The sequence below is a fragment of the Pinus tabuliformis genome, chromosome 9 (assembly GCF_031772625.1).
Source record: "Pinus tabuliformis cultivar Carrire ecotype Pingquan chromosome 9, CPIR1, whole genome shotgun sequence".
NCBI lineage: Eukaryota > Viridiplantae > Streptophyta > Pinopsida > Pinales > Pinaceae > Pinus > Pinus tabuliformis.
The window spans coordinates 460,191,751-460,217,440 of NC_142307.1; the positions used below are offsets into that span (position 1 = coordinate 460,191,751).

General features: G+C 37.4%; 1 protein-coding gene and 1 long non-coding RNA gene across 2 annotated transcripts; both read left to right on the top strand.

Annotated features, from left to right (window-relative positions):
* The first annotated feature begins 489 nt into the window (after window positions 1–489).
* Window positions 490–25,262, top strand: LOC149149179 (ubiquitin-conjugating enzyme E2-23 kDa-like). Its single transcript, XM_089438662.1, has 6 exons — window positions 490–811; window positions 920–999; window positions 24,125–24,239; window positions 24,404–24,456; window positions 24,646–24,774; window positions 25,073–25,262. Exons 1-6 carry the CDS (start codon window positions 768–770, stop codon window positions 25,201–25,203), a joined length of 552 nt encoding a protein of 183 aa, XP_089294788.1. The 5' UTR covers window positions 490–767; the 3' UTR covers window positions 25,204–25,262.
* On the top strand, window positions 1,020–4,992 carry LOC149149180 (uncharacterized). Its single transcript, XR_016262368.1, has 2 exons — window positions 1,020–1,636; window positions 1,694–4,992. It is a non-coding gene; the product is annotated as an uncharacterized LOC149149180 (long non-coding RNA).
* Window positions 25,263–25,690: the final 428 nt, after the last annotated feature.

Genomic DNA, 25,690 nt, shown 5'->3' on the forward strand with positions numbered 1-25,690 from the left:
AACATTAAATTTAAATAAAAATTCCAAACTTTGAAATTAAAAAAAAATAAAAAAATGAAATTAAATTAATTACTATACTTTCAAAGTTTATACCTGGTCTCAAACTTAATGGCTATGTAAAAATCACATGGTCGTGGTCGCCTCATGGCACATCTACGTGGCAACATAAAAGTGTCTCTTCATCCTTTCAAAAGGTTGCCAGGTGTCAGCTGCCAAACCCACCGTAGGAAATCAAAGGGAGAACGCCGACGGAGCTCGAACCGCAGGGAGGGTAAGGTAAAGTAGTGCGCAATTATTGAATCCGAAGGTCGACAGATAATGACAAAGGTGTCAACTCTGGGTCAAACTAGAGTTAAGCTCGGCGAAAATGCTTTGCCACCCTGCGGGGAGGGTTGGTAGCCAGTTGCGAAAACTTGACCCTGGGGTTTAATGGAGGTTAAGTTAAATTATCCCTTGTTGGGGATTAGTATATTGTATTGGCAGTAGTGGAGAATCATATCAGATATATATCATTCTGGGCTACCTTGCGTCCATTCGTTTTTTCGCTGGGAAGCCCTCTGCAAATACCCGAGGAATCCTGTAAAGTCTTTCGAGTCTTGTCAAATAATTTTCTGCGTTTCGTGGACCAGAAGAACGCCTCTGTCCTGTTAACTACGGAGGGCTATATATGCTGATATTGGATGGAGATATAATTGGTGTTTTGGGCTCTGGGTACAGGCTGTAAGGGCTCTCTGTCGAAGTTTTGTTGCAGTAAATTTAATACAATCATGTCTTCTCCCAGCAAGCGACGAGAAATGGATGTTATGAAACTGTAAGTATATGCTTATCTTTCTACGTAAGTTTTTCCCTTTTCACATTTGATGGGGAGTGGTTACTGGTTCCAATGAATTTGAATTGATAAAATTTGTCGATTGTACAGCATGATGGGTGACTACAAAGTGGAAATGATAAACGATGGGATGCATGAATTTTATGTCGAATTCAACGGGCCTCGGGACAGTAAGTTATATTCTTCTATTTATATTTATTTATATTGGAATACGGCCCTTTGTTAACGAATAGGCCATATCTTCCTCCTAGATGCCATGACGAAAGGATATCTTGTTCATGACGAGGGATATTTATTTCATCAAAATTACCCTATCAGCAGGCCTCCTAGGCTCTCTGAGATATCATAGTACAAGCATGGGCAATGAACCGGCTGTATTAAAATGGCATCATGTCCTGCAGAGATTGAACCTGGTCTCTGTGAAGAAAGCTCGCTTGATTTGCTAACCGCCACAACCCATTTGACAAATTTTGTTCTTCTTTTAGGTTCTGCTGGATTTTTGCATTTGGATTTTTTTTTCAAAGCATGCCCTGTGTAGAGACTTTTGGTTTCACTGCTGGCAATATTCTTTAGAAGTGTTAGGCAATCTTTAAGTTTAGTTTTGAAGCTGTTTACAGGCTGATCTGTTCTGTCTATTATCTACCTTACTTTTATGGTTTATGGATTGTTAAAAAGTGGGAGTTCAGTTTGTGGTCATGCTCTTGTGCTTTTAATTTGCCTGTAATATTTATATAACAAATAATGGATCAGAGTTTAATAGGCCTATTGGCAATCAATGAAAGCGATAAATTTGCTTTAATCTAGAAGGTCAGGTTGCTGAACAAAATAATTAATGAAAGCGATAAATTTGCTTTAATCTAGAAGGTCAGGTTGCTGAACAAAATAATTTGTTCTTATGCTTATGGGACCTTCCACAAAGAGCCTGATAGAGCGGTCTCTGTTTGGTCAAAGTCATCCAGGCCTTGTATCTGGCCTCATCTGCTTTGGAAGACTGTGTTGGCATGGGGAACAAGCTCGCTGTATTTTCAACCTGGCTCATCATCGCTGCAAGCATTCCATCTTGCTTCCAGGCCACAACCCAACGGACATCTATATTACATATTGTTGAAATCGACGTCGTTGCTTTATGAATTTGTGTTTGTGTATTTCCATAACAACATACCTGAAGAATTTGATGCTTGCAAATATTATCCTCCCCTTTAAGTTTATTTGTGTGTCTTATGGTAATTCCCAAAAACTCCCAAATTTGTGTTTCAGCAAATATCTTTTACCCATGCATTATTTTTAGTTTAAGAATCTGAGTTGCAGATTTTTGCTTTCTGTCGCATTTATGGATGGTTATCAGTATTTGTGCCCAAGCAGTTATTTTGGTTGCACCGTAATGAAACAGTGTTGAAAATTGTGGTTTCATTTGTACACTTACCCTTACTAGGTGCAGGAATTATGCATCAAAAAATTATCCCCGAGGCTTGTGTTTCATGCCATTGGTTTCTTGTTTTCTCTGTAGATCTGTTTCTGTCCAAATTTCCTTTGTGGTCGTTGATAAGCCCTTGCTTACCTGGCATATGGGTACAAAGCTGGATTATTCTCTAATTTCTTAGGCCCTCGGCCTCCATATCATTTAGACATCTGTGATATTTTTTGATCTTTAATGGTTGACTTCTGCACTCCTAAGTTCAACTCAACCTAGTCAACTATGAAAGCAAAGAGTCTTAAAATAACCTGTTGGTTTGCTAGTTCTTCCGTTTTGGCTTCAACTCTTTCAAGATCATTTGTTTTTGTTTAGGATGATCGTATATGGTAGTTTGCATCATATCAAAATCTTTCTAACAGGTCTCTAAATTAGAAGGTTGCAGACTCTGTAAAAGACTAAAGTTTGCATATTGCTTATCATGTGTGAAACTCCCCACTCTTTGAATTTTTTGCAGTGGTTGTAGATCCATTTTACTGTTGTTCATTTTCAGAAGTTGAAGATACTTTAAACCATGGATTTTAAATTTTGGACTGTCTTTTTTAGGGCCATCAAAGCTGGTGTTGCACTTATTGCAATATTATCAGAAATATCGCGTTAAAATCTGCAGTAAATATCACGATAATATCTGCAGTAAATATCGCGATAATTTCAACTTTTAAATTATTGTGATAATTTAGGTAATTATCACGACAATTTTGAATTTATTGCCCTGTCTCTGTCATTATCACCTAAAAAACAATTTTTTGGTCATTTAACTCTCATTTTTTGAAAGTAAGTTTTAGGGGATTGAGCTTTGAGGATACCGTGACTATTTTCCATCAATCAAACAAGGGTAAACCTTTTGCTTTCATTTTCCAAGATTCAACTCATTCGATACATACCCCAGTAATTAATGGTAATATTAAATTCTTAATGTAAAAGCTTGTGACATTTACATAAAGTTTTAGCATTGCCATTAATTGTTTCAGGATGTTTGAGAATGGTTTCAATCTCATTAGATTTCATATGGAGAAAGTAGAATTTTAGATCCCATTTAAAATTCAGCAGGCTTAATAATTTTTAGGATTTCAGGATTGGTAGGATTGCAATGTTTCTTTTGGGTTTTGAGATCTATTATTGTATGGAACTAGCATTTAATCAAGAGCATCAAGCCCTCTATGTACCTCATTTTGGGGCTTTGATGTTAAACTCTTCTATCATGACCCTAGTAAAAATGTACCTGTCGCTCTAGCAGAATCATTGATTAGGCATGTTAATCTTTTTCTATCTTATTTTAATGCTTAGAGGGTGATATTGATGAGGAGAGTCCAATATAGGAAATGATTTTGATGTTATGTAGATATTTGTTGTAGCATAATTTTTTGGATTTCTAGAACCCATTTAGAGCCTCTTTGTTGATGTATTTGATTGAAAGACTGATTGAACTTGGTTCTATATGTTTATATGCGCCCTTACCTGCTATATGCATGTGAAACTTTGGCTATTTGTGTATAATGGTTTGGATTCATATGGATGCACATAAATTCTATGTTCTTTTCAAAATTTGAATATTTTATGTATTTTTTTTGTTGATCAATCTTTTGGTCCGATTCTGATAATTTTGTTGAGGATTTTGTGAACATTTTCCATCAAGCAAAAACAGGGAAATCCACTGTTTTTATTGCCATGATTCATCTCATGAGATACATTTGTTTCTGTTTTGATGTGATTTGGTCTCATCCTTCAGATCTTATGACTCAGGACAATATCATATTTTAGTATTGATATTTTATACTGCTTATATATCACTTTTATTTTCATATTTATGTAGCAATGCATTTTTTTGATGTTGATGTTGCTTTAGAAGTTAAAAATTGAAAAAGGTGTTTGTTTTTGTATTTTTTTTAAGTTTCCTGATAATCTCCGATATTTTCCACAATATTGCACATAATTTAAATTTTGGACCCGCGGTTATAAATTGCCCATAACAATAAATGTAACATTGATCAAAACATAAGTCATGATTTATTGATGCTGGATGCAGTTAGTTGGGTTAATTTATACAATTTCTATGTTTTGTTTTGTTTTGTCCATCCACATTTACATATCAGAATATTTGACAAGCACAACTATTAACCAATTTTGCTGAACCTGAATGAAGTTGACTTCACTTTGATTGATAGTTGATGGTATTCTGTTCTTCTGTTCCATCTTGCATTGCTTTGGCACCTGACTATCGTTCAGCTTTTTTCCTTATTGAATAATCGGGAGGCGAATTTTTGTGAAGAATTATTCTCCACAAGGATATTTACTGTAAATTTTTCTAATTTTTTTAAGGAGTTTATTTTTATGTAAATTCCAAGTGCACAATAGATGGATCATTTGATTCAAATAATATACCATTTGCAGAGGCACAAAATTTCTCTCCCAAAAATACGATCCAAAACTACTTCCCAGAAGTCCCAAAATCTACTACCTAGAATCTCCTCTCATACACCACTTTTCTTCCCAAAAGCCCCAAATTATACTACCCAGAATCTTCTCTCATACTCCACTTTTCTGAAGCAATTTCTCCCATCTATACTACTGATATTGTCTCTGTTCACTCCTAGACTGCTTGCTACAATGTTCATGATCCCATCTGTCTAATTTGTTGGTACAACCTTTCAACTGTTTTTGTCCTTTTTGTCTGGCTGGGGGATCCTCTCCACCAACTTGTAAAACTTCCGTATATACATCTTTGATTGTCTCACATGGTTCTAACCCTGATACATTAAGGTGATTATCTTTGCCTCACATTATCGCCATTGCCAAATGTTTATCCAATTTTATGTCCTGTTTCTTCTTATGAATCTGCTGCCCTGCTGCAACATTCCTCCATTGCAGCGACACCTTTGAAATCAGTGATGTCATCCTCCTAGCTTTATGGTGTTGTGGAAGTCTGAAGGATATCCACAAGTGCACCATAAACATCATTGAATGCTTTGCCTATTGGTGTATCACTGATAGAATATCTCCACTGCCTTGCACACTTAGTCTCAAAGCATTTATCAGAGTCCTGGAATGATCAGGATTCTGTATCTTGCTTCACCTTGCACTTATCACATCTACAGACTGTTTGCCTGGCATTCTTTTAACTTCTTCAAGCTTTTACACCTCTTCCTGAGTTTCCCCTCATTCTACTCCACCTTCATGGCTTTTCAGCATATAGGCAATCCATGACTTCAGTGTTCCCTGTTCTACATTGCACAGAGTAGTGGTTCTTGGACAAACATGATCTTGTGTAAACCATAATTTTATTAAGAAACTTCTTAATCTATGGAGTTCCTATCAACCTCCTCCCAAATTGCAATCATTCGGTGACACTGAGGTCTATTGTGTTTATCCCTTCCACAAATGTGCCACAATTCATCATTACTATTCTGTACTCATAAAAATTCCAACCTGGATTTCTTGTCATATTCCCAAAAGCCATTAAATTAAATGTTGAGCTTTGCTTGGTGTAATCTCACCTCATAATTAGTCATCTTGTCTGCAGATTTCCAGCTTGTTTGTCCTCATTCATAAATGGATGTACTTGAATGAAAACTCACATTATTCATCAAATCTTGAAGTTCTCAAAATTTCACTGTCTGTTCCTAGGCATTAAAGTTAACATTGAATCCTCCAAAACTATGTGGTTTTTTCCAAGATACTGCTAAAGTAAGTCTTCAAACCAAAATTATAAGTTTAGTTTCTTTACTTCTTGCACGATGAATTTCTAAACCATAGGAAAGAATTGGCCCACCCCTCTTATCGTCAGTCACCCCTTCTTCTCCATTCTTTACCAGATCATGCTGCCCCATTGAATTTCAAACACCTGTCATGCCAGTATTAAATACAGTGCCTTTGTAAGATGGTCACCCCCTTCTCCTCACAGCACCTAATTCTAAAATTGTATCATTGGACACTTAAGATGAATCTGTTGAATAATCCTTTTTCATCATGCTATATTCAATTTCATACTAAAAGGAATAGGCTTGTGTTATTTCTTGCAGGAATAGGTTGTGATATACTTGGGTTTATTATGTTTTAGGACCATGGAATTTCAGAGATTCTTCAAGTCTTGCAATGCAATCCATTATGGATTCTTCCTCTGATAATTTTGACAAAGAATGACTGTAGGGATTTGTTTTTCTGGTAGTTTTTAAAGCAGAACTCAAGATACTTGAAGAAAGTCTAAATCTTGTTGTAAATGTTGTCGTAATTCAGGAATAGGTTGTGATATACAACTGGGGGTTAGTATGTTTTAGGGCCAAGGAAATTCAGAGATTTATTGAGTCTTACAATGAGACCTTGCTATGGATTCTTCCTCTGATAAATTTGACAAAGAATGACTGAAGGGATTTGTTTTTCTGGTGGTTCCTGACGTAAAACTTAAGATAGATGGAGAAATTCTAGATGTTGTAATAAAATATATGATCCTATATACTTTAGGATAGATGTTTATGCGTAGAAGTATTTCAACTCTCTTTAGTTAGCCTTGGTTAAGTGGTTGGAAATATGCTTTAGCTTGAATTGCTTAAGTGATAGGGCTTATGAAAGCATCATGATAATGTGCTATTTTTAGCCATTTCTTCCTGCCATGATTGATCAGTCGTGAAAACCAGCCGTACAACTCAGCATCTATGGGTATTTACTTTGTTTTTTTAATTGATTCAAGCTTTGTATTCCCTATTTTTTTATTGATTCAAGGTTCCACTCAACACAAGCAACAGCAACTGCTCTATTTTATATTTAACACTGGGACGGAAGCATCCTGCCATGCTATGGAATTCTTGTTCAGCTGAGGCCATGAGTGAGGGGGTATCTATTCCACAAAATTTATCCTCACTTGGGCCGACCTGTGTTTGCAAGTACATTTGCACACACGCACAAGAACAGGCACAAGCATGGAATTGCATAGAGTTGAACCCAGGTGGGAGTGATGGCACCATTCCACTTTCACCGACCTGGCAAGTGACTGTTGATCAGTGATATTTACTATTACTATACAGTCATGTAAAATGGTCTTATTTCAAGACATTTGGAATTTCTTGCTTCTTCTGGCTAGTGGCTTGCATGATTGTCTACTTTACAACATCAAATACTTAGGCATGGCTTATCTTGATGAGAGGAAAATTGGTTACTCTGGTATTATTGTCAGGAATACAGAATGTTTTACAGTCTTCATTATTCACTCGCAGGCAATTATTTTTTTTCCCTCTGAGATGGCTACTTATCTCTTTGTCCTTCTTTGATTGAAAAACCATTTCATTAAGACTAGATTTGACCTTCATATTTCTTTTTGACAGATAATATGAGTTTATCTGTCATTAGAACCTTTGCTTTCTTTTTCCGAGGAAAAAAACATATATTTAATGTTCATATTGCAACTAGAAATCAAATACACATAGCTTGTGTCTGTTCAACACTCTCAGAAGGCAGAAAACTGATCGACAGCTTCACCAAAAAAACCTACAGGTCTTCCTACATCTATATATTATCCGTCGTTAACAGCGTTTTCCATCCTGGACTAAAAAGTGGCACTACAACATGATATAATAGAATCTGAAAAGAACTGAAAATAATCAAGCAGCTTCCACCCCAGATATCCATCTGAAGATCTGATACTAGAAATATGTAGGGAGAGTTATGCCTGGAAGAGCATGCCCCTCCACTTCCTAAACTTTTATCTCCTCTTGCTGCATATTTAATACTTCATTTGATATCAAGCCTGTTTTCATGGTGAGTTTCCTGTATGCATATGTTGGAATGAGATAAATTAAATTTTATCTGTCTTTCTTATCCTGTCCATATTTGGAGCTATTTATAATTTCCCAACCTGTAATTACCATTTTCCATTCTACAATGAGCTTGGTATGACCCTTTATGCGAAGACAGTTTATACCTCTTTCCACAGCAAATTTTAGCATCAACAAAGTGCAAATATCTCTACTCTTTTATTAGTACCAACCCCAACTGCTACCTTTAGAGCAACAACATGGTTGTCTCCAATAATTATAGTGCCTCCTGCTCCACATTTTCCAGGAATACCTCGACAAGCTCCATCAAAATGGCTCCCATGCCTTCAATTTATCAATCTCGGTTTTTCAAATTTCTTTGGCTGTTCCTTTTTATTGGTTTGCAAATACCTCCATATGCATATCTGACATGATGAATAACTTGTATTGGTAAGATTTCCTTGGTTTGAAATATTATCTCACTTGCTAAAAGAAGTGTGTGGAAACAATCTTGCCCCACTCTCAAGTACTTAAGTGAGAATGAGATTGTTGGTAACTTGCCAATCCCAATAGGCCCACAAGGGGCAAACATGTCACAAGCAGGATTTGAACCTAGGGGGGAGGATAAAAACTTCTCCTCTTAACCACCCAAGCTATACCCAATTGACAGAGCTTCTGATCACTGTAAGCCAACCGCCAATACTTTTTGAAGATCAAAATGTTTTATAACATCTTTTGAGCATCCTCATGGTCCTTTATCTAATGCTTCCTCAAGAGTTTTGAAAACTTAGATATTAATAACTATCAGGCACCTAAACTTGTCTTCTGCAATCTATTTAATATTTATTCATCTGTGTATCTGTTCCACAAGTAATTTTGTTCCATCTGCCCTTGGTTCTGTGCATAAGTTTGGATGTCCCATTAAATGGTATTGAGAGTAATCATGTTGCATTGCTTTGTTTTTTCATAGTGAATGCACTTTGTTTTTTCATACTGAATGCACCTAGTTCAGCTGTGAATTTTAGATGTCTCACTAAATGTTATTGTGAATAACTATGTTATACTGCTGTATGGTTTTGCTTCTGCTGAATATATCATGCTGGGGCATATTTGAATACTATTTATAATTTATTGCGGAGATGCTCGGAACATTATTGGCAGAATGCTTTTAGACTGCTAGAATTTGTTATTCCCTTGTTAAAGGGGCAGAGCATTGCACATATTATGTTCTGGGAATAAGCATGAGCAAATTAAACTGCCAAATTCAGAATTAAAACATGGATTGAGAATATATGATGTTTTGGGGATTGACAGTTTCATTATTTGTTGGATGTCTTCTTTTCAAATCGTTTACTTTTATATGCTGTCTCCTTTGGGCGTTCCTTCCATACAGTTTCTCTATTGAGTGAAGAGGTTTTGTGAAGTAAATAAACAACTGAAACTGAATTTGGATGTAATTTTCATTGATGGGAACCTTGGAAAACTGATTAGATAATCCTTGAATCGTTTTCTTTTATACAAACAAGAGCAGACTCCAGAGAGCCCTACATTATGAGAACAAATAAATCTACAATAAATTCTAATAACCGTAGACGGAAAATGCTTGTCAGAATATGATAAATATGGACAGAAAATAAGACTGTTTCAAATAGCGGAGACTTTATTGAGAGGCAATTACTTCTTCTGGCTCCCCTTTGCACCAGAAGGGAAGACAGATTATAATCAAACTAATGCCGTTCATTTCCCACGTGGGGACGGGACTGTCCTGGCAGAGCAGCTTCTCCTTGAGGCAACAGTTCTATGCTTTATCAATAGATATATGTTGGCAATTTAGATATGGGAAACCATCCTTTTCTTGAAGGATGGTATACCTAATAAGAAACTCGACCAGCCTTTGACACTTAAGCAAAGAATAGGGTTTGCCCATACCTTGCCAACAATATTCAAGGCTTAATCAACAATATTCAATAAAATCCTTAACCATAGTCGACAAACACCACATAGGGGAGGAACATGCTTGTTAGGATTTGAACGGAGGTCAGTATCTCAATAAGTAGTCCAATTTGTCGTTAGACCATAATCCAACGGACACATCATCATGTGTGTGCACGCGTGTCCATATGAAATCTCTGTTTTGTCAAGTGATTGATTATTGAGTTTTGGGAATCATTTGCTGTCCTACCTCATTTGCAATTGCACTAATACTTGCACCCTTGGTTTTGGCAACATTTAGAAAGACCTTTGCTGCCTTCAACTTGTTCTTGCATGAAGGACCTGGGCACATTTCAAAATCAAGATTTGCTTCTTTGGAAGGTATCCATCATTATGAAAGTTATTACCAAGAATTGCAATCCTTGGATTTATGGGTTGAATCTTGTCAAAAGAGGCAAATAGGAACTTTGTGCCAAATATGGATGCTAAGGTCCTAGAGGTAGAATTGTTATTTTCTAGTAGATTCATAAATATGTATCGAAAGTTTGAAATCATAATATCGTTGAAAGCTTAAAACCTAGTTGCAGGAAACATGGACCTTCCCCCACCGCCCTCCCAAACATACCAGCTATGTTTGCCATAGTCTAACTGTTCTATGTTTTGGAGCTTGTCTGGTCAAATTTTCTTGAAATCCGGCAGGGATTTATTGGAATCACAAGTTTGAGCTGTGAACTCAGCACAATCAGAGTACCCCAAGGGGTTTTTCAGGGCACTGAATCCGTTTATGCATTCAAAAACACATTTCAAACAACAAAAAATCGCGATCTGACCAAAATTGCTTTGTCAGATTCCGGCCAAAAACTCCAAACATAGAATAGTTAGACAGCACCACCATTTTTTGGTATGGAAACCCCCAAAATATGTTTCAGGTGCCATACACTGCATTTCAGCATCCATATGGCATGGGTGGGACCATATGACGTGTTTGTGTGGCTTATTTTTGACCTTGTACCCACTGAAAATCATTTATAAATTATAAGTGATTAATTTTTTCTTTAAAGTGATTAGGTTTTAATAATATTTTTTTGAGATCTCAAAAAATCATTTTTTTTTAAAGAGAATGCCCCTTTCATTTCTTTTCACAATGTTTGAGATTTGAGCAAGGGTGACTTCAGCAAGAGAAGATTGAGATAATTAGGTTGCAACTTGCCACGGCTCTTTTTTGTTGCTTTGTTGTGGTGTTTTGCAGCTACAACCATATTGAGTTTCAAAGTTTCGATATATATATATATATATATATATATATATTATATATATATTATATATATATATATAACACATTTTCCCATTTCAGAATTTTTGAGGTGTTACAATTCTAGTGCGTTTCAATATAGTTTTTCTGAAATAGCACACACACCCACATATCACGTTTTCCCATTTCATAATTTTTGGGGGGTCACTTGTCCAGTGTGTTTCCCATTTAGATACGCGTTTCCGCGCCCCTGTATCATGCAACCTAGCCTAAAATTTAAGCACGGTAACAAACACATAGATCAAGACATTTGTAGGGAATCCTTAGCATTGATAAAGTTTAAAGAATCAAATATGGTTACAAAATTCAGAAATTTCAATCTTGTATTGGAGATACAGAAAGAAATAAAGGGCAATTTAATAGGTGCATAAGTTCTGCATTTAAGGGCCTTGGTTGAATAAGGATAAGGTGGCAATTTAATAGGTGCATAAGTTCTGCATTTAAGGGCCTTCGTTGAATAAGGATAAGGTTCGGGAATTTCATCCTTTTTCTGCATCATTTCCACAACACAGTAATTACCAGACTAATTATTTCTATCATTTGTTAAGGAGATAATGGAAGTATAATCTCCTTAACAAATCAGAGGTAAATATGTATTTGTTAGTCCATTGCCAGAACATTTGCCATTTTAAAAACATTGTATGTTTCAATGCATTGTTTCAGTTTTCTAATTCATGCCAATAGTTTAACCATACTTCGACCTTGTAATTTTCAAAACTTTCTCATAGTGATAAATTACTTTAGGGCTATAAACATGCAATAAACAACAACCCAACCATTGATATGTAGGAGGTGGAACAACTTTTGACAAATGTGCTTCAGGATTTTTGTCAAAGAGCCGAGCCAACCGAGTTGTTACCGAGCCGGCCGAGTCATTACCGAGTCGGCCGAGTTGTTTCCGAGCCGGCCGAGTCATTACCGAGTCGGCTGAGTTGTTACCGAGTCCACTGAGTCAATGACTGGCTCGGTAACAACCCGGCTAGCCATTCTGTTTCGACCAATGAGCTGACCTGGCTAGGCATTGGCTCAGTCTGACTCGGCCGAGTCGGAGTCGACTCGGCCTTTATTTAAAACAATGGTTTATAGATGGCTTGACCTTGTTGAACTTATAGGCCAAATCATTTTCACATAATTCTTTACATTTTATAGGAAGTAATTTTGATTTTAGGTCTAGGATTAAAGATGCCTCCAATTTGTCCACTAAAATGCTCCCATCGGAGGAAATCCTTTAATTATTAATTTGCAACATGAATTTGATCTCATTAATATTTCCCTTTAGGGATGGAGGTTTCGAAAAAGCTTGAATGTTGGTAAATGCCATATTTAATTGTCATTGTTATTCAAAGTTTTCTTCTTTCCCATTGGTTGCTCCAATGAATTGGGAGAAAATGGAGGGCATAGAGGGTTAAGCAACGTCATTGTCTTTGGATTTGGACACAATATTCTAGGGGGGAGATTTGAGGCAATAATCCTTTTTTAACACTATAAATCGCTTCTTTAATGTGGTATGTGGTTGTTGGACTTTGTAGGCATGGCACTAGTAACTATTAAATATGTGAGATACCTCGTCTTGATTGAAATTTCCTATTCCATGTTTAGTTCTTGTGGTTAACATCTTGTTACTACTTTCTTGATTCTTTCAAGAAATCTGGGAATCAAATACTTCCACATAGAACACTTTCCTTGTGTGAATGTGTGCACTAACTACCTTAGGTGGTCGATTTCCATTACAAGTTTTACTTGGCACTGAATTTGCAATGACAATTTGGTCATGATTGTAGTCTTCTTAATCCAAGAAAAATATTAGCTAGTTGCTTAGCTACCCAAAATAATATCATTTTGGCATTTCCAAAGCATAGAAGAAATTTGATCCAAATCATGTCACAACTTTGGTAATATTGTTGTGCTGAGAGGCACCCTGCTACCCAGTATGGCAACGATGTTGTAAAATGTTATGTAATGTTATTTAATGTAATGTAATGTTATTCTAATTTGGTTAAATTTTTTACAATAAAATTAAAATAAAATTATAATAAAAAATAATAATTATTAAGATAAGTTTTGAGTTATTCATTTGATGGGTTTATCGATGGTGTTTTACAAGCCCATGGTATTGCTTAACTCATGGTATTTGTCACATGGTATTTGCTATGATGAAGCCTATTTAAAGGTTTGAGGAAATCCATTATGGATTGCAAGAGTACTAGGTTAGATCCATTTTCACTTTGGACTTTATCCCTCTCAACGCTTGTTAGATCTGGATTTAAGATGGATCTAGGTTGGTATTGGTAATCCAATGATGATTTCTTGCTAAAAGATGATGTTCCCAAGAGATCGGGGTAAGGATAAAATGCCCTTACATTGATTTGGTTCATTTTTAGCTGGCTTGGGCATTTTTGAATGTGCTTGATTGTTTATGGTGCAACAGAAGGCTTAAAGTGGAAGTGAGAAGACCCAAATGTGACAATTGATGTTCTAAAAAGTATGGAAAGCATGCCTTTTTGGGTTTGATAGGGACCTTCCAAATAACCTTGAGTCTACAATGCTAGGTTGAGGGCTTAGACTTAGGCCTTATTCGCTCTAGAATAATTGATTGTGTTTCTTGAAGCATCATGGAAAGGTTTAAGTTTTAGAGTGCTTCAACTTCCATTCCTTTCACCAATTGATTGAGGTCTTGATGCAAAGCTTGAAGGATAGGGAGTTTGGGATTAATTCTATGGTCCTTTCAAGCTCGATCTTATTTGAATGTTGTAGCTTGAATTTAACTTTGAGCTTGTTCCTAACATTTAGTTCCTTTGTTGCTATGAGAAAAGGTCTTTGACTGTCTTGATACCCCTCTTAAAGAGGTGAGTGGTCGAGAAACAAATGATGTTAGCCAACCATTTCCCATTCTCCATGAAGATTGATTGTAGTTAAATTGAGTGTTCATTGAATGAAATTCTTGCTTAAAATTGATTATGTGGCTATCTCAAGCATTGCTTGGCTAGTTCCTAAGCTTTCTCAATGCTTTATGGTATAAAAGTTCCTTGATTGCAGATAGGAGTTGGCATGAGGATCAAATTTTGGAAATTGTGGCTTAGCTAATACTTATTGACATATGGGATACTTGTTACAAAATTGCTTACGAGGGTCTTCTAGGCTTCTTTAGTTTTTGATAGTTTGAATACTCCATTAGGCATAAAAGAGCTTGCGTTTGGGTATATGTTGAGCATTGATAATTCCTAGATTTCTCCCTTCTTTTCTGAACAATAGATGGGCCACTCCTTGGAAGCCCTTCTTCCCATTAGGCTTTGCCCATAGTAATGCTAAGAGCGCATTAGTTGGTGGTAGGTTATTATTGAGGAAGCATAGAATGAAGAGCAGTGAACATGTATTGTTATTAGCACTTTTGTGCACATATGACATTGTTCACCCCATGTGAACCTTTTTCTCCTACTCAATGCACAACTTGCTACCAAACTCACAAGAAAAGATTGGAAAGCAAAAGGGATGCGTTAGTGGTATTTAAAAACTTGCCCCATGTGATTCCAAGCCCATTGAAAGTGCATGTTCACATGTTCTTTGCTTATAACAATGCATTTTTGGTCTTTTTCGACGCTTGAAAAATAATGTAATCATCCCAACAAACTGTTGAAGGATTTCCTACTCATTTCAAGAAAATAATCATCTGTAGTGCCCATTGATAATTTTATAGAGTTATGTTTATTTAAATAAATATCTTTAAGTTGGTCTTCGTTGACTTTCTAAGCCAACATATCACCCAAGGCTTCAACTTCCTAGACTTGCGTGCATCCTTATTTAATTGGTTTGTAAAGCTAGATGCCTTTTGGATATATTTTGTTAATTGTAAGGTAGACTAAGGCATACATGAAAAAAGATTCATTTGTCTTAATAAAGAAGGCTCCAAAATCCAAGGCACTTGTCATTGGTCTTTTTGAAATTAATCATGATAAATAGTATATATTGGCCTATGCGTTTGGGTTATACCGTTATTCCATACCTTTCCCCAGTACACATTATGTTATTGAAGATATTATGTTCATGGAAAGCCCATCTTCAATAGAACATGTCACAGTCAAATTCACATGGTGAAGTCTTTAGCCAAAATATTTTATGTTTAGATGAGGAGGGTGAAAGGGCTCTATTTAGTGATTGACTTACGGTATCTCACTGTATGGATAAATTTGATACTGCCTTCATTGATGAGCTCACTCAAAGGTTGTTTTTGATGACCTCTTGGAAACTTGTTGCAAGTCCAGACCCATGAAATCTTAAGTGGGACTTATGAATGGAAAATCATCTAGGTTGAGCAATTTCTTGTACACCATTTGTTTTTTTTTTTCCTCGGCAAAGACTAATTCTATTAATTGAAAAGTAAAATAATATTACAAGGATTTGAGGCCTCGGATAACATCACCCGAGAACACTCAACATAGCGAAACCAAAGATAGACCAGCATAACATAAGAAGAGACCTGGAAGCAAGACAGAAACTTTCCCTAGCTACCCAGAAGATCTTTATACTACCATTGCCCGAGAGGAATAACGAAACCATCTGGCTGAAGATGCTGAATCAGAACTGCAATCAAAACTGCCTGAATTTGACCATATGAGACATCAGCAAACCCAAAAAAAGTTTGGGTAGGCCCAGGTGGCCTTAAACAGCTACGTCCTCACTCTGAGGCACCTCCACCACCGGACACGCAATGCCAATCCACATATCTTCGTTACCTGCCTTCTCGCCCTCTGGGATCGCCGTGGGGTGATGAGTGGCAATGGAATTGCCTCCCCCCTCCACCGGGACAATGGCTTCAGGAGGCAGAGTAACGTTGGGAGTATCGCCCCCGTTGAGCAACTTTCCCTTTTGATTCTCCGGGCTTCCCTCTGCCGTAAACTGCTCACTGCTCTGAGAAGGCTCAGTCGCCATGCGCACCAAAGGATGAAGTTGGTTTTCTTCTTCTGAGAGGATAATAGTGATATGAGCGGTGATCATTGGCCTATTGAGATTGCTCTGAAACTTGAAGTGAGTGGTTTGAAACGCGCTATTGGGAGTCGGCCTGCGAGCAGGGCTAAGAGGAGGCGAATCCACTGGAGAGGAGGGGATATTAACAGGAGGTAGGGCAGTATCCACGGAACAACTAGCCTTCGAACGCCTTCGGCTACCTCGGCGTCCCCCGGAGTGACTCCTCATACGCTGGCGTACCATGTTGAAGTGAGGAGGGGGAGGCACAGTAAGACCAGGGGCAATGTTGGGAGGGCAATAAAACGGCACAGGGAACCACTTCGAACGCACCAGACAGGCTTGAGAGTACAAAGAGGGCGGCACAATTCGAATCTCAGGGGCAATTGAAAGCTTATCGCTGATTGCATAACAAGACCACAGACAGGAAGGCGGGGAGCGGAAATGAAGCTTGCCTCTGTTAGCAGAGACCAGCTTTCCACCAAGACCGGCAGCAAGCCAGAGCCTGGAGCATAAAGGCTGAACACTAATTGTGGGAAGAATAATCCAGAGCGCCATGATTATAACAGCCATAGCTTCACCTTGGACGGAGCGAGCCATTAATTCAGCAATCCTACCAAATCTGCCTCTCTTAAGGTTATCCATCTTGCGCCGGATGAAATCCTGGGATGCCACGCCGATCTGCAGCTGGCAGTACCATGCCTGTTCGTCAGTCATTAAGAGCTTTCGATTTCATTAATTTCACCCGCATCTGGGCCTTGTACACCATTTGTTGCAAAGCAACATGTAATTCATTTGATGTGCTGGGTGGGTTACATCGCTCTTTGTCTTCATTTTTTATGGGCTGGGACTATTGAATTTGCAAGAAATTCTAATCTGATATTACTTTTAATGATTTCTTAATTTAATCTTTCTCGTGTTCACATTCATCATTAAGTAATTACACAAAAGATTTCAATAATAGAAACAACAATGACAATAGGATCATAAAGAGAGCCAAACACAAGACACAAATATTTACCTTGGGAAAACCCTTCAATTCAACCTTTTCTTAGAGAAATCGTTCAATTCAACTAGAGATACAATTTGATATTTCCAATAAAAAACAAAGTCAAACTAACCACAAACATACCTTGGTCTAACTTGGTCAACCAAAGACAATTTTGGCCTCTTGCACTTTCCTCAAAATTTTTTGGTCTACTTTAGATTCGTCCTTCATGTATGCCTCAGATTCGTTGTCTTATTTTGCCTCATATTGTCCTTTTTATTCTCATACGTGTGAAAAAGACGATAGAAGATGGTCATCTAAATTCTGTCCTCTGAGGAGGAAGTCAAGTGCCATTATATAGTAAATCGATGAGCCTGAATAGGTGTGTCAAAGGGTTAGGTCAACTTGAACCTTTGCGGTTAACCGACTTGATTTTGGAGGCAAGAATAATTTGAATTTCAAAATTCATTTTCCCTCTATTGAAGCCGACTTAAAGGTTACTTTCATATTTATCATTTTCTTTTATTTGGAGGGCTAAAGCAAATTATGAAGACCGGCCATAGCTACAAAATTCAACACCCCTTCTTAGCTAGGGAGGTATTCATAATGACTTCTTCTAATCTTCTCTTGCTGAAAAAGTTCTCTAAGCAAAGGTTGAAACAACTTAGCATCAATATCATCGTCATCATCAACATCAACATCAACTAGTCACAATAATTCTGGTCAACACATTTGACTCATGGTGAAACCTTAGGCACACACTCAACTTGTCTAGGGAGTAATTTGGGTTAGATGCTAAAGGCACCCACTCAACCCTACTGGGGAGTAATTGTGGGCCTGATGCTAAAGGCACCCACTTAACCCTATTGAGGAGTAATTGTGGGCCTGATAATCTCTGGACCATTCTCCCTAACCACATTACATGGCAACCTGGTCAACACCTTTGACCTAGAGAGAATGTATGTCCCTGATGTTGCAACATCAACACTCCCTCTCACTGGGAGAGGCATTCTCAACCACTCTAAGCTTGTCCTTGAAGTGTACAAACTTCATCTTGAGACAAAGGCTTTGTCAACAACTTGCTCATCTGTAGAATAGTATTTGAGCCACATTGCTCCCTTTTGTACCATGTCTCGATACTAGATCTCAATGTGCTTCGATCTGTCATCATGGTTGTCTCCTGCACTTGATCAAGCAATCCTCAAATAATTTCTGAAGCCATGCTGCTTCATAACTCGCCAACCAAGCTGCAATATACTTGGCCTCTGTAAGACTGAGTGCAACAAATGTTTGCTTCTTGCTCATCCAAGAAACCATAGCGGAGCCTAAAATGAAGGAACATCGTACTGTACTCTTTCTGTCTTTTGCACTCTCTTCCCAATCTGAATCTGTATATTAAGATGTTCCATATCCAACTGTACCATACTGGAATTTCAACACATGTTGAGCCACATGCCTTGGCTTAACCATTCCTTTACGGGAGCCATCATCACAACTGCTATTCGATCACCTTGAGTGGGTGCTTTCTTTGACCAAGGAGGTAGTGCATCAAGTCTAGGACTCTAGGTCCATCTCGAACTCAAACATTAACCCCCTTTGAAGCTGAAGCAAAGCTTAACTACTCCCTCTATCATGTGAGTCCTTTCGTTAGAAACAAGTCATATGATAACAAGATAAACCTTGATCCATTAATCCAAGAATACCATGTCTGAGATGCCTATACAAAGCCTTCTTCTGTTTGCAAGCAAGAGACTCCATGTACCTCAAAAAACTGAGGTAGATCTATGTACTCTTCTTCTTCAATTAGTTCATCAAGGAAAACGGTCTTTACATCCATCTGGTGTAACCTCCAACAAAAACCATAGGGATAATAATTCTAACAAAAGTGTACCTGACAATTGGAACAAATGTTTTGACACAGTCTTCTCCCTCTTACTAGCAGAATCCTCTTGTCATGAGTCTCGCATTATGCTGTCATCTGTTGCATACTAGATCTTGTAGATACACTAGAAAGTCACCACTGACTTATGTTTCGACAGTCTTCTCCCTCTTACTAGGAGAACCCTCTTGTCATGAGTCTCGCATTATGCTGTCATCTGTTGCATACTAGATCTTGTAGATACACTAGAAAGTCACCGCTGACTTCCCTTGAAGTCTACAACACACTTTCCTTCATCATGGCATCCTTCAAACTTGCTGGCCTGTCTGCTTCCTCTGAACCAGAAGTTCGTCTGGAATGGTTGTAGATGTCTTGTTCCATTTCCTCCTCTCGAACGGAAATCACTCTTTGCTGAGTTTATGCTCTATCCTGGGAGAAAACTTTGCTTCGTTCTTTCTGATGTTTCCACCCGCTGCTAGAGTCCTGGCAGCCTTCACAATGTATCTGCAAATGTCTTTAGGAAGCCATGGAAAAGCGATTATAATCAAGCAAAAGAACACAAAGACAGGTGACTAACCATAAATAAAGTAGTAACAATCAAGGAAGAAAGATATGAAGTACTTATCTTTGAGGATTGAAGGGAATTAGTCAGCTCTCTCTTGATCCTTGCTTTCTTTGCAGAAATCACAGAAATCCATCCGCAAACTCTTCATCTTTGTTGTCATCATTAGCTGGTAACACATGATGTGTGTCTTTCCTTCCTTGCATGAGCTAGGGTTTCTTCATTCAGCAGAATCATTGTTTTTCAAAACTTTAGGTCTAGTTCGAAGGTTTTGTCCACAAACTCTAGGGCTTAATTATATCCTTAAAGATTTATCTAGGGTTTACAAACCCTATTACTACCAGATCTGACAAGTATTGCTCCATCTGTTTTTGGAGCCACTGTGATCATATCTCAAATACTTGAAGGAAAAACTCCGCCATATACTAATCTGTACTAGCAACAGCTAGTATCAAGCAATGGCATCCTGATACCAGCAACATACCTCAGCCAATATAATCATGATCACAACAGTACAATGCAAGACATTGCTTGCATCCTTGACAAGAACCTTTATTCAGTCATGCAAGATATTTCCGCAGCAGTACAAGGTTCATAATATATATGGTATCTAAAAGCTTAGATCTCTGCAGCCTCAACACATACTCTGCAATATAATGAGTATCTCCAAAGGAAGTATCCCTCTTGAAATATGGCTTGCATGCTTCTTTCAGGTCTCATAAGACAATTAAGGTCATCGAATCAGTCATGTGCAAGTGCAGATGGGATAGTTCATTCAAAGCATAATAGGACAAGAATGTGCCATGTGGTCCCATGCTTCTGTAAATGTGATGAGGTTGTTATCAATTAATCAAGGAATGCTTCATCTGCTTCTTTGTTGACTAGTATCATGTCAACAAAATATGTTTCAATGACTTCCTCAAAAGTCTTTCAAGAGAATTTGTTTCATCAACCAAGGCAAACAAACAATCTTCAAATGGTCCTTCACAGATTTTGAAGATACTTAACGTTATGAAATTTGTTATATCAATTCAAAAGCTCCTTGTCTAGTATGGCTGCTAATGGACTTCATATGAATACTTTTCTCCGCAATCCACCCAAACCTCCTTAAACAGACTTTTAAGGTTGCCCAAACAGGCCTGAACGTGAGCCTTTGTCTGGGCCCTGAATCTTGAATCAATACTGCACATTTCTTAATGAGATCTGACCCATGTAACAGAATTGTTAATGAGATTCCTTGAATCATTTTTGACCCTGTTATTAGAATCTCCAAGAATTACTACAAGATTTTGAATGAGAGAGTGACTTCGTGACTTCATTTTTCCATAAGGTTCATTTGTGTAATCACAGGATTAAGGCAAGCTTTACTCCAAAAATCATACCTTGAGATTGCATGCCAAATCACTGCACCACTCTCGCATTCACATCATAAGGTATCAAACCCAGGTCTCGATATCTTAGAAGAATTGAGTATCCTCTTTTCTGTGTAGAGCATTAAGAAGCCCTTGCATTGATTAGTTTGCCAGAGTCAGGCATAACGATCCATCCATATTACGTTTGCAAACCAAAATGTCTTTCAAGCTACACTTGTCTCATTTGCCTTCTCATACGAGATTGGAAGTCATATTAAGTGGGAACTTCATACATCTGATCAACAGAAGAATTATGTTGTTGGATATGGTAGATCCATCGAATATGGTATTTAGACAAGGCAACAGCTTTGCAAAACATGGATAGTACTCTCAGATAATAGTCATGGAACACTTCATATATTTGCAGATCGAATTTGCTTTCGCATTGTCACATTTATAGATGCTAGGACATTTATAGATGCCAGGATGTTTGATTAACTTGTCTTTAAATTTCTGTTCTTTGATCTCAGACTTATACAAAGATATCAGTCTTTAGAATGACTACAAGGCCCCTGATATTTCAAGTTTGTAACGCTTTGAGGATAAGCTTTTTGGACCTTTCAACTAGGCCTATATTTGGTCTTGCAACTCAGCTTTTACACAGAAGACAACTTTGCTGGCTTCTTCATTGATTTGAGGTGTCAGGACCTGCTTCTTAGTCTTTCAAATGTTGGGTTGCTGATTGAGGCATTTTGTATCCCCTTTTTGGCCACCTCTGAGGCTTCTCTTGGCCTCTGTGATATCACCCCTGAGGCCTTTCGAACTTCCACTGACTGAGGCACATCTTCTGTCTCTTCTGCGGCCTAGTTCTGAGGATTTTTGGCTTACAAGAGACAGCCCGAGGCCTTTTTGGCCTTCTTCCTATAATCTAGAACTTTGCTGGCATATTATGAGCTTCGTCTTCCTATGAGGCAGCAGATACATTGACCTTCTTTAGTCATACAGATCTTAGATGCTTCGACTCTCCATAGAACAAGGTCTTGGTCCCTCTAGGTCTTCGCGACAGAACTTGAAACAGAACGGCTTTCTTAAAGGCTGCTATTTCACCCATGCTCTGATACCATGTTGAATTTTCAAGATCTTCAAATTATTTTTAATTTATTCTTTCTTGTGTTCACATGCATCATTAAGTAATTACACAGAAGATCTCAACAGTAGAAACAATAACAGTAGAAACAATAATAACAGTAGGATCATAAAGAGACAGCCAAACACGAGAGACCCAAATATTTACCCTGGGAAAACCCCCACAAGGAAAAACCCAGCAACCTTTTCTTAGAGAAATCGTTCAATTCAATGAGAGAAACAATCTGATCTTTCCAGTCAAATACAAAGTGAAACTGACCACAAACATACCCAGGTCAAACCTGGTCAAGAAATTCTTCATCCTGAAATTTCGGCCTCCTGCACTTTCCTCAGAAAATTTCAGTCTGCTTCAGATTTGTCCTCTTTATTCTCACATGTGTGAATAGAGACAATAGAAGATGGTCATCCAAATTTGTGTCCTTTGAGGAATGAAGCCTTTGAACGACCATGAAGTTGTGAAACCACATGAAAAGACCATGAAGTTGTGAAACCACATGAAAAGATTCGGCTGCAGATAGGAGATTTGGGGTCTGGCACCTCACTGCAAATCTTAGTTTCGGATTGGAATATGATCAAACTGCAGGTTACCGGACCCATAGAGGTAAGGTGAATGTAAAGGTTTGAGGGTCACTGAAGGAAGGTTTTCAGACTTGTAGAGGTGGAGTGAGGGATCAATGAAGTTACACCCTATAACTATTTGTTTAAAGGCACTTCTACAATAAGAGGTTAAAGTCTTCCATCCATTTTAGCCATATGTTATAATAGTACTAATAACAATGACTATCAATAATGATAATAGTGATTTAGTAATCAATGTTTTTTTTTACCTTTTTATTTGGTGGGGTAAACACCATGGGGGATTTGAACCAGTGACCTTTTCATACGGATTTCCTTAACATATCACTCATTCACTGTCAATCCAGAGCCCCATTTTCAATTTAGTATTCAATGTTGAATATATTGGATTTTAGTAATAAATTGGAAGAGATCAACTAATTGAGAAATTGGAATAATTCAGGAAGAAAATGGAATGACTTGACATAAAATTGGTAAGCAAGTGGAATAAATTAAAAGAAGTCCGTAGGGGAAGAAATAGGAAAAGGGGTGATTTCACGGCAAGTTTTTCCATAAATAGGTAATAATTTTTCATGATTACTATAATGAATCATGATGCATGAGAAATGTATGTATTACATTTCTTACTAGTAAATCTTCTTATTGTTCACTTTTACAGATTTCTTCTCACATGTACGTTTTTTTTCAAGACCTGGAAATTATTTTTATAGCTTTGCGAGGGAAAAAAAGAAAGAAAGGGAAGTGGCTGCATGTATCTCCATGTCTCATTCTGATCTATATGTTTCCATACGGATCTTTATGGCCTTTGATTAAAGTCTTTTTTCATTTATGGAACAAAAAAAACCATAATTTAATAAGAGAAATGGCATTTTCCAGGCTGGAAAAATCCATGGAAACTTATATGAATAATTCATTCCTGAGAAACGTTTCCCAGGGGTTTAAATGAAGTTTCCTGTGATTGGATTCTGAAAAATCTACCTGTATGGAAACACGAAGGAAACATTAAATTTTGTTGACATTGGTATGAACCTTTCAAATTCATGTGAAATCAGTCATGTTTTCAGGAGGTCATGTCGTCATATATTCTGGAAGTTGTCTGTACTTCGTTTACCTCTGAGCAATTAACGTGCTCCACTATGTATAGTTGGATTGTTTGTGTTGGTGAAGTACAATAATGTGCTAATTGTCTAGTTTTGTCTTTGGACAATCTAGAAGCAAAGATATACTATTGTTTGCTTGTAATATTAGTATTTGATGATTGAAATAGGCATTTCCAAGTGTGGTGGTAAATATTTTCTTGTGTACTTGTTAAATTTATTGGTCACTACACTGATCAGTCTGCAATTATTTGTCTGCTTTGTTCATTGTTTTTAGGCCCTTATCAGGGAGGAGTTTGGAAGATTCGTGTGGAGTTACCTGATGCCTATCCATACAAATCTCCTTCAATAGGTTTCGTCAATAAGATCTTTCATCCCAATGTTGATGAGATGTAAGTGTGACTGCTTGCCAAATGGATGGCAGGGTGCAATCAAGTGACACTGTTCTTTTACTGTATTATTTTGTGATGATTTGTCAACTAACTGTATTAGTGGGCTTCTCAAAATTTGTATTTGTTTAAGAAATATTGATATTGTTAATAAATTTGTCATTCAGGTCTGGTTCAGTTTGTCTGGATGTAATTAATCAGACTTGGAGTCCCATGTTTGGTAAGTCCAATTTTCAGTTTTTGACCATTTGACTTTTACTTGTTTGGTCTGTTATATCTAAAGTTTTATTGTGTTCCGCTCAAGGCTTGTTTTGCAAAATTTTGTGAATTTCTTTGTCAATATGCTTACTTTTTTGTTATTTTCATTTCAGATCTCAATGTACTTACCTTTTTGTTATTTTCATTTCAGATCTGGTGAATGTATTTGAAGTGTTTCTTCCTCAACTTTTGTTGTATCCAAATCCAACTGATCCTTTAAATGGAGAGGCTGCAGCTTTAATGATGCGTGATAGGCAGGTCTATGAGCAGAAAGTGAAAGGTACTATCATTGTTGTACATAGTCCATTACATGCCAATATAAAATCCCAGATCATGATTCGTTTTATCACCTGGAATCTGTGAATGCATATGCTGAGATTAAGTTCATGCTGAGACTAAGTTGATGCTGATTTCGTATTTGTTGCTAAAGGATTAGTATCGATTTTGGTTGTCATAATTTTTTGCAAGATGAGATCATCTGCAGTTGTCAGGCATTGCATATGAAGGTACAAGTGACAATATTTTTGAAGCTTGTATGTAGAGATTTTCTTAAACATTACTGCATTTAATCATTGCAGAATACTGTGCAAGATATGCTAAGCCGGAGGATGTTGGAAAACAAGAAGAAGAAGAAAGCAGTGATGAAGAAGTTAGCGAAGATGAATATGAATCTAGTGATGAAGAAGTGGCTGGCCATGCCGACCCATGATTACTTGATTCGAGTGCATTGCATTTTCATTGGAATTTCTCGATGGATTAAAACATACAGATGCAACATACATAGCCTATTGAATTATTTGGAATTGTGGGATGGGGGCACATTTGGGGTGGGTATGAATGAATGGATTAATCTGCTGCACATATGGATGTTCAGTTGTACATATGAAAACTTGTAAAGCATTGTAATATCTCTTGTTTAAATTGAAACAAATCTCTCCTATTTGGCAGGATTCTGTACTGTAACTGTGAATTATTATGGATTCTCCTTGCATTCATTTCTGACATGGCTAATACTGTGTGGAGTCTGGACTGAATGAGACTGCCAGCATATTTTTTTCAGTTCATAGTGATATGCATAGGACTGGTATTTTGGACTTTAAATCTTGCTCCTGTGTTGTTATTCAGGGCGGGCAGAACCTCTGAAGAGCAATTTGCATATTCCCCAAAGAGTATCTCGTTTTGAATTAAATTACTGA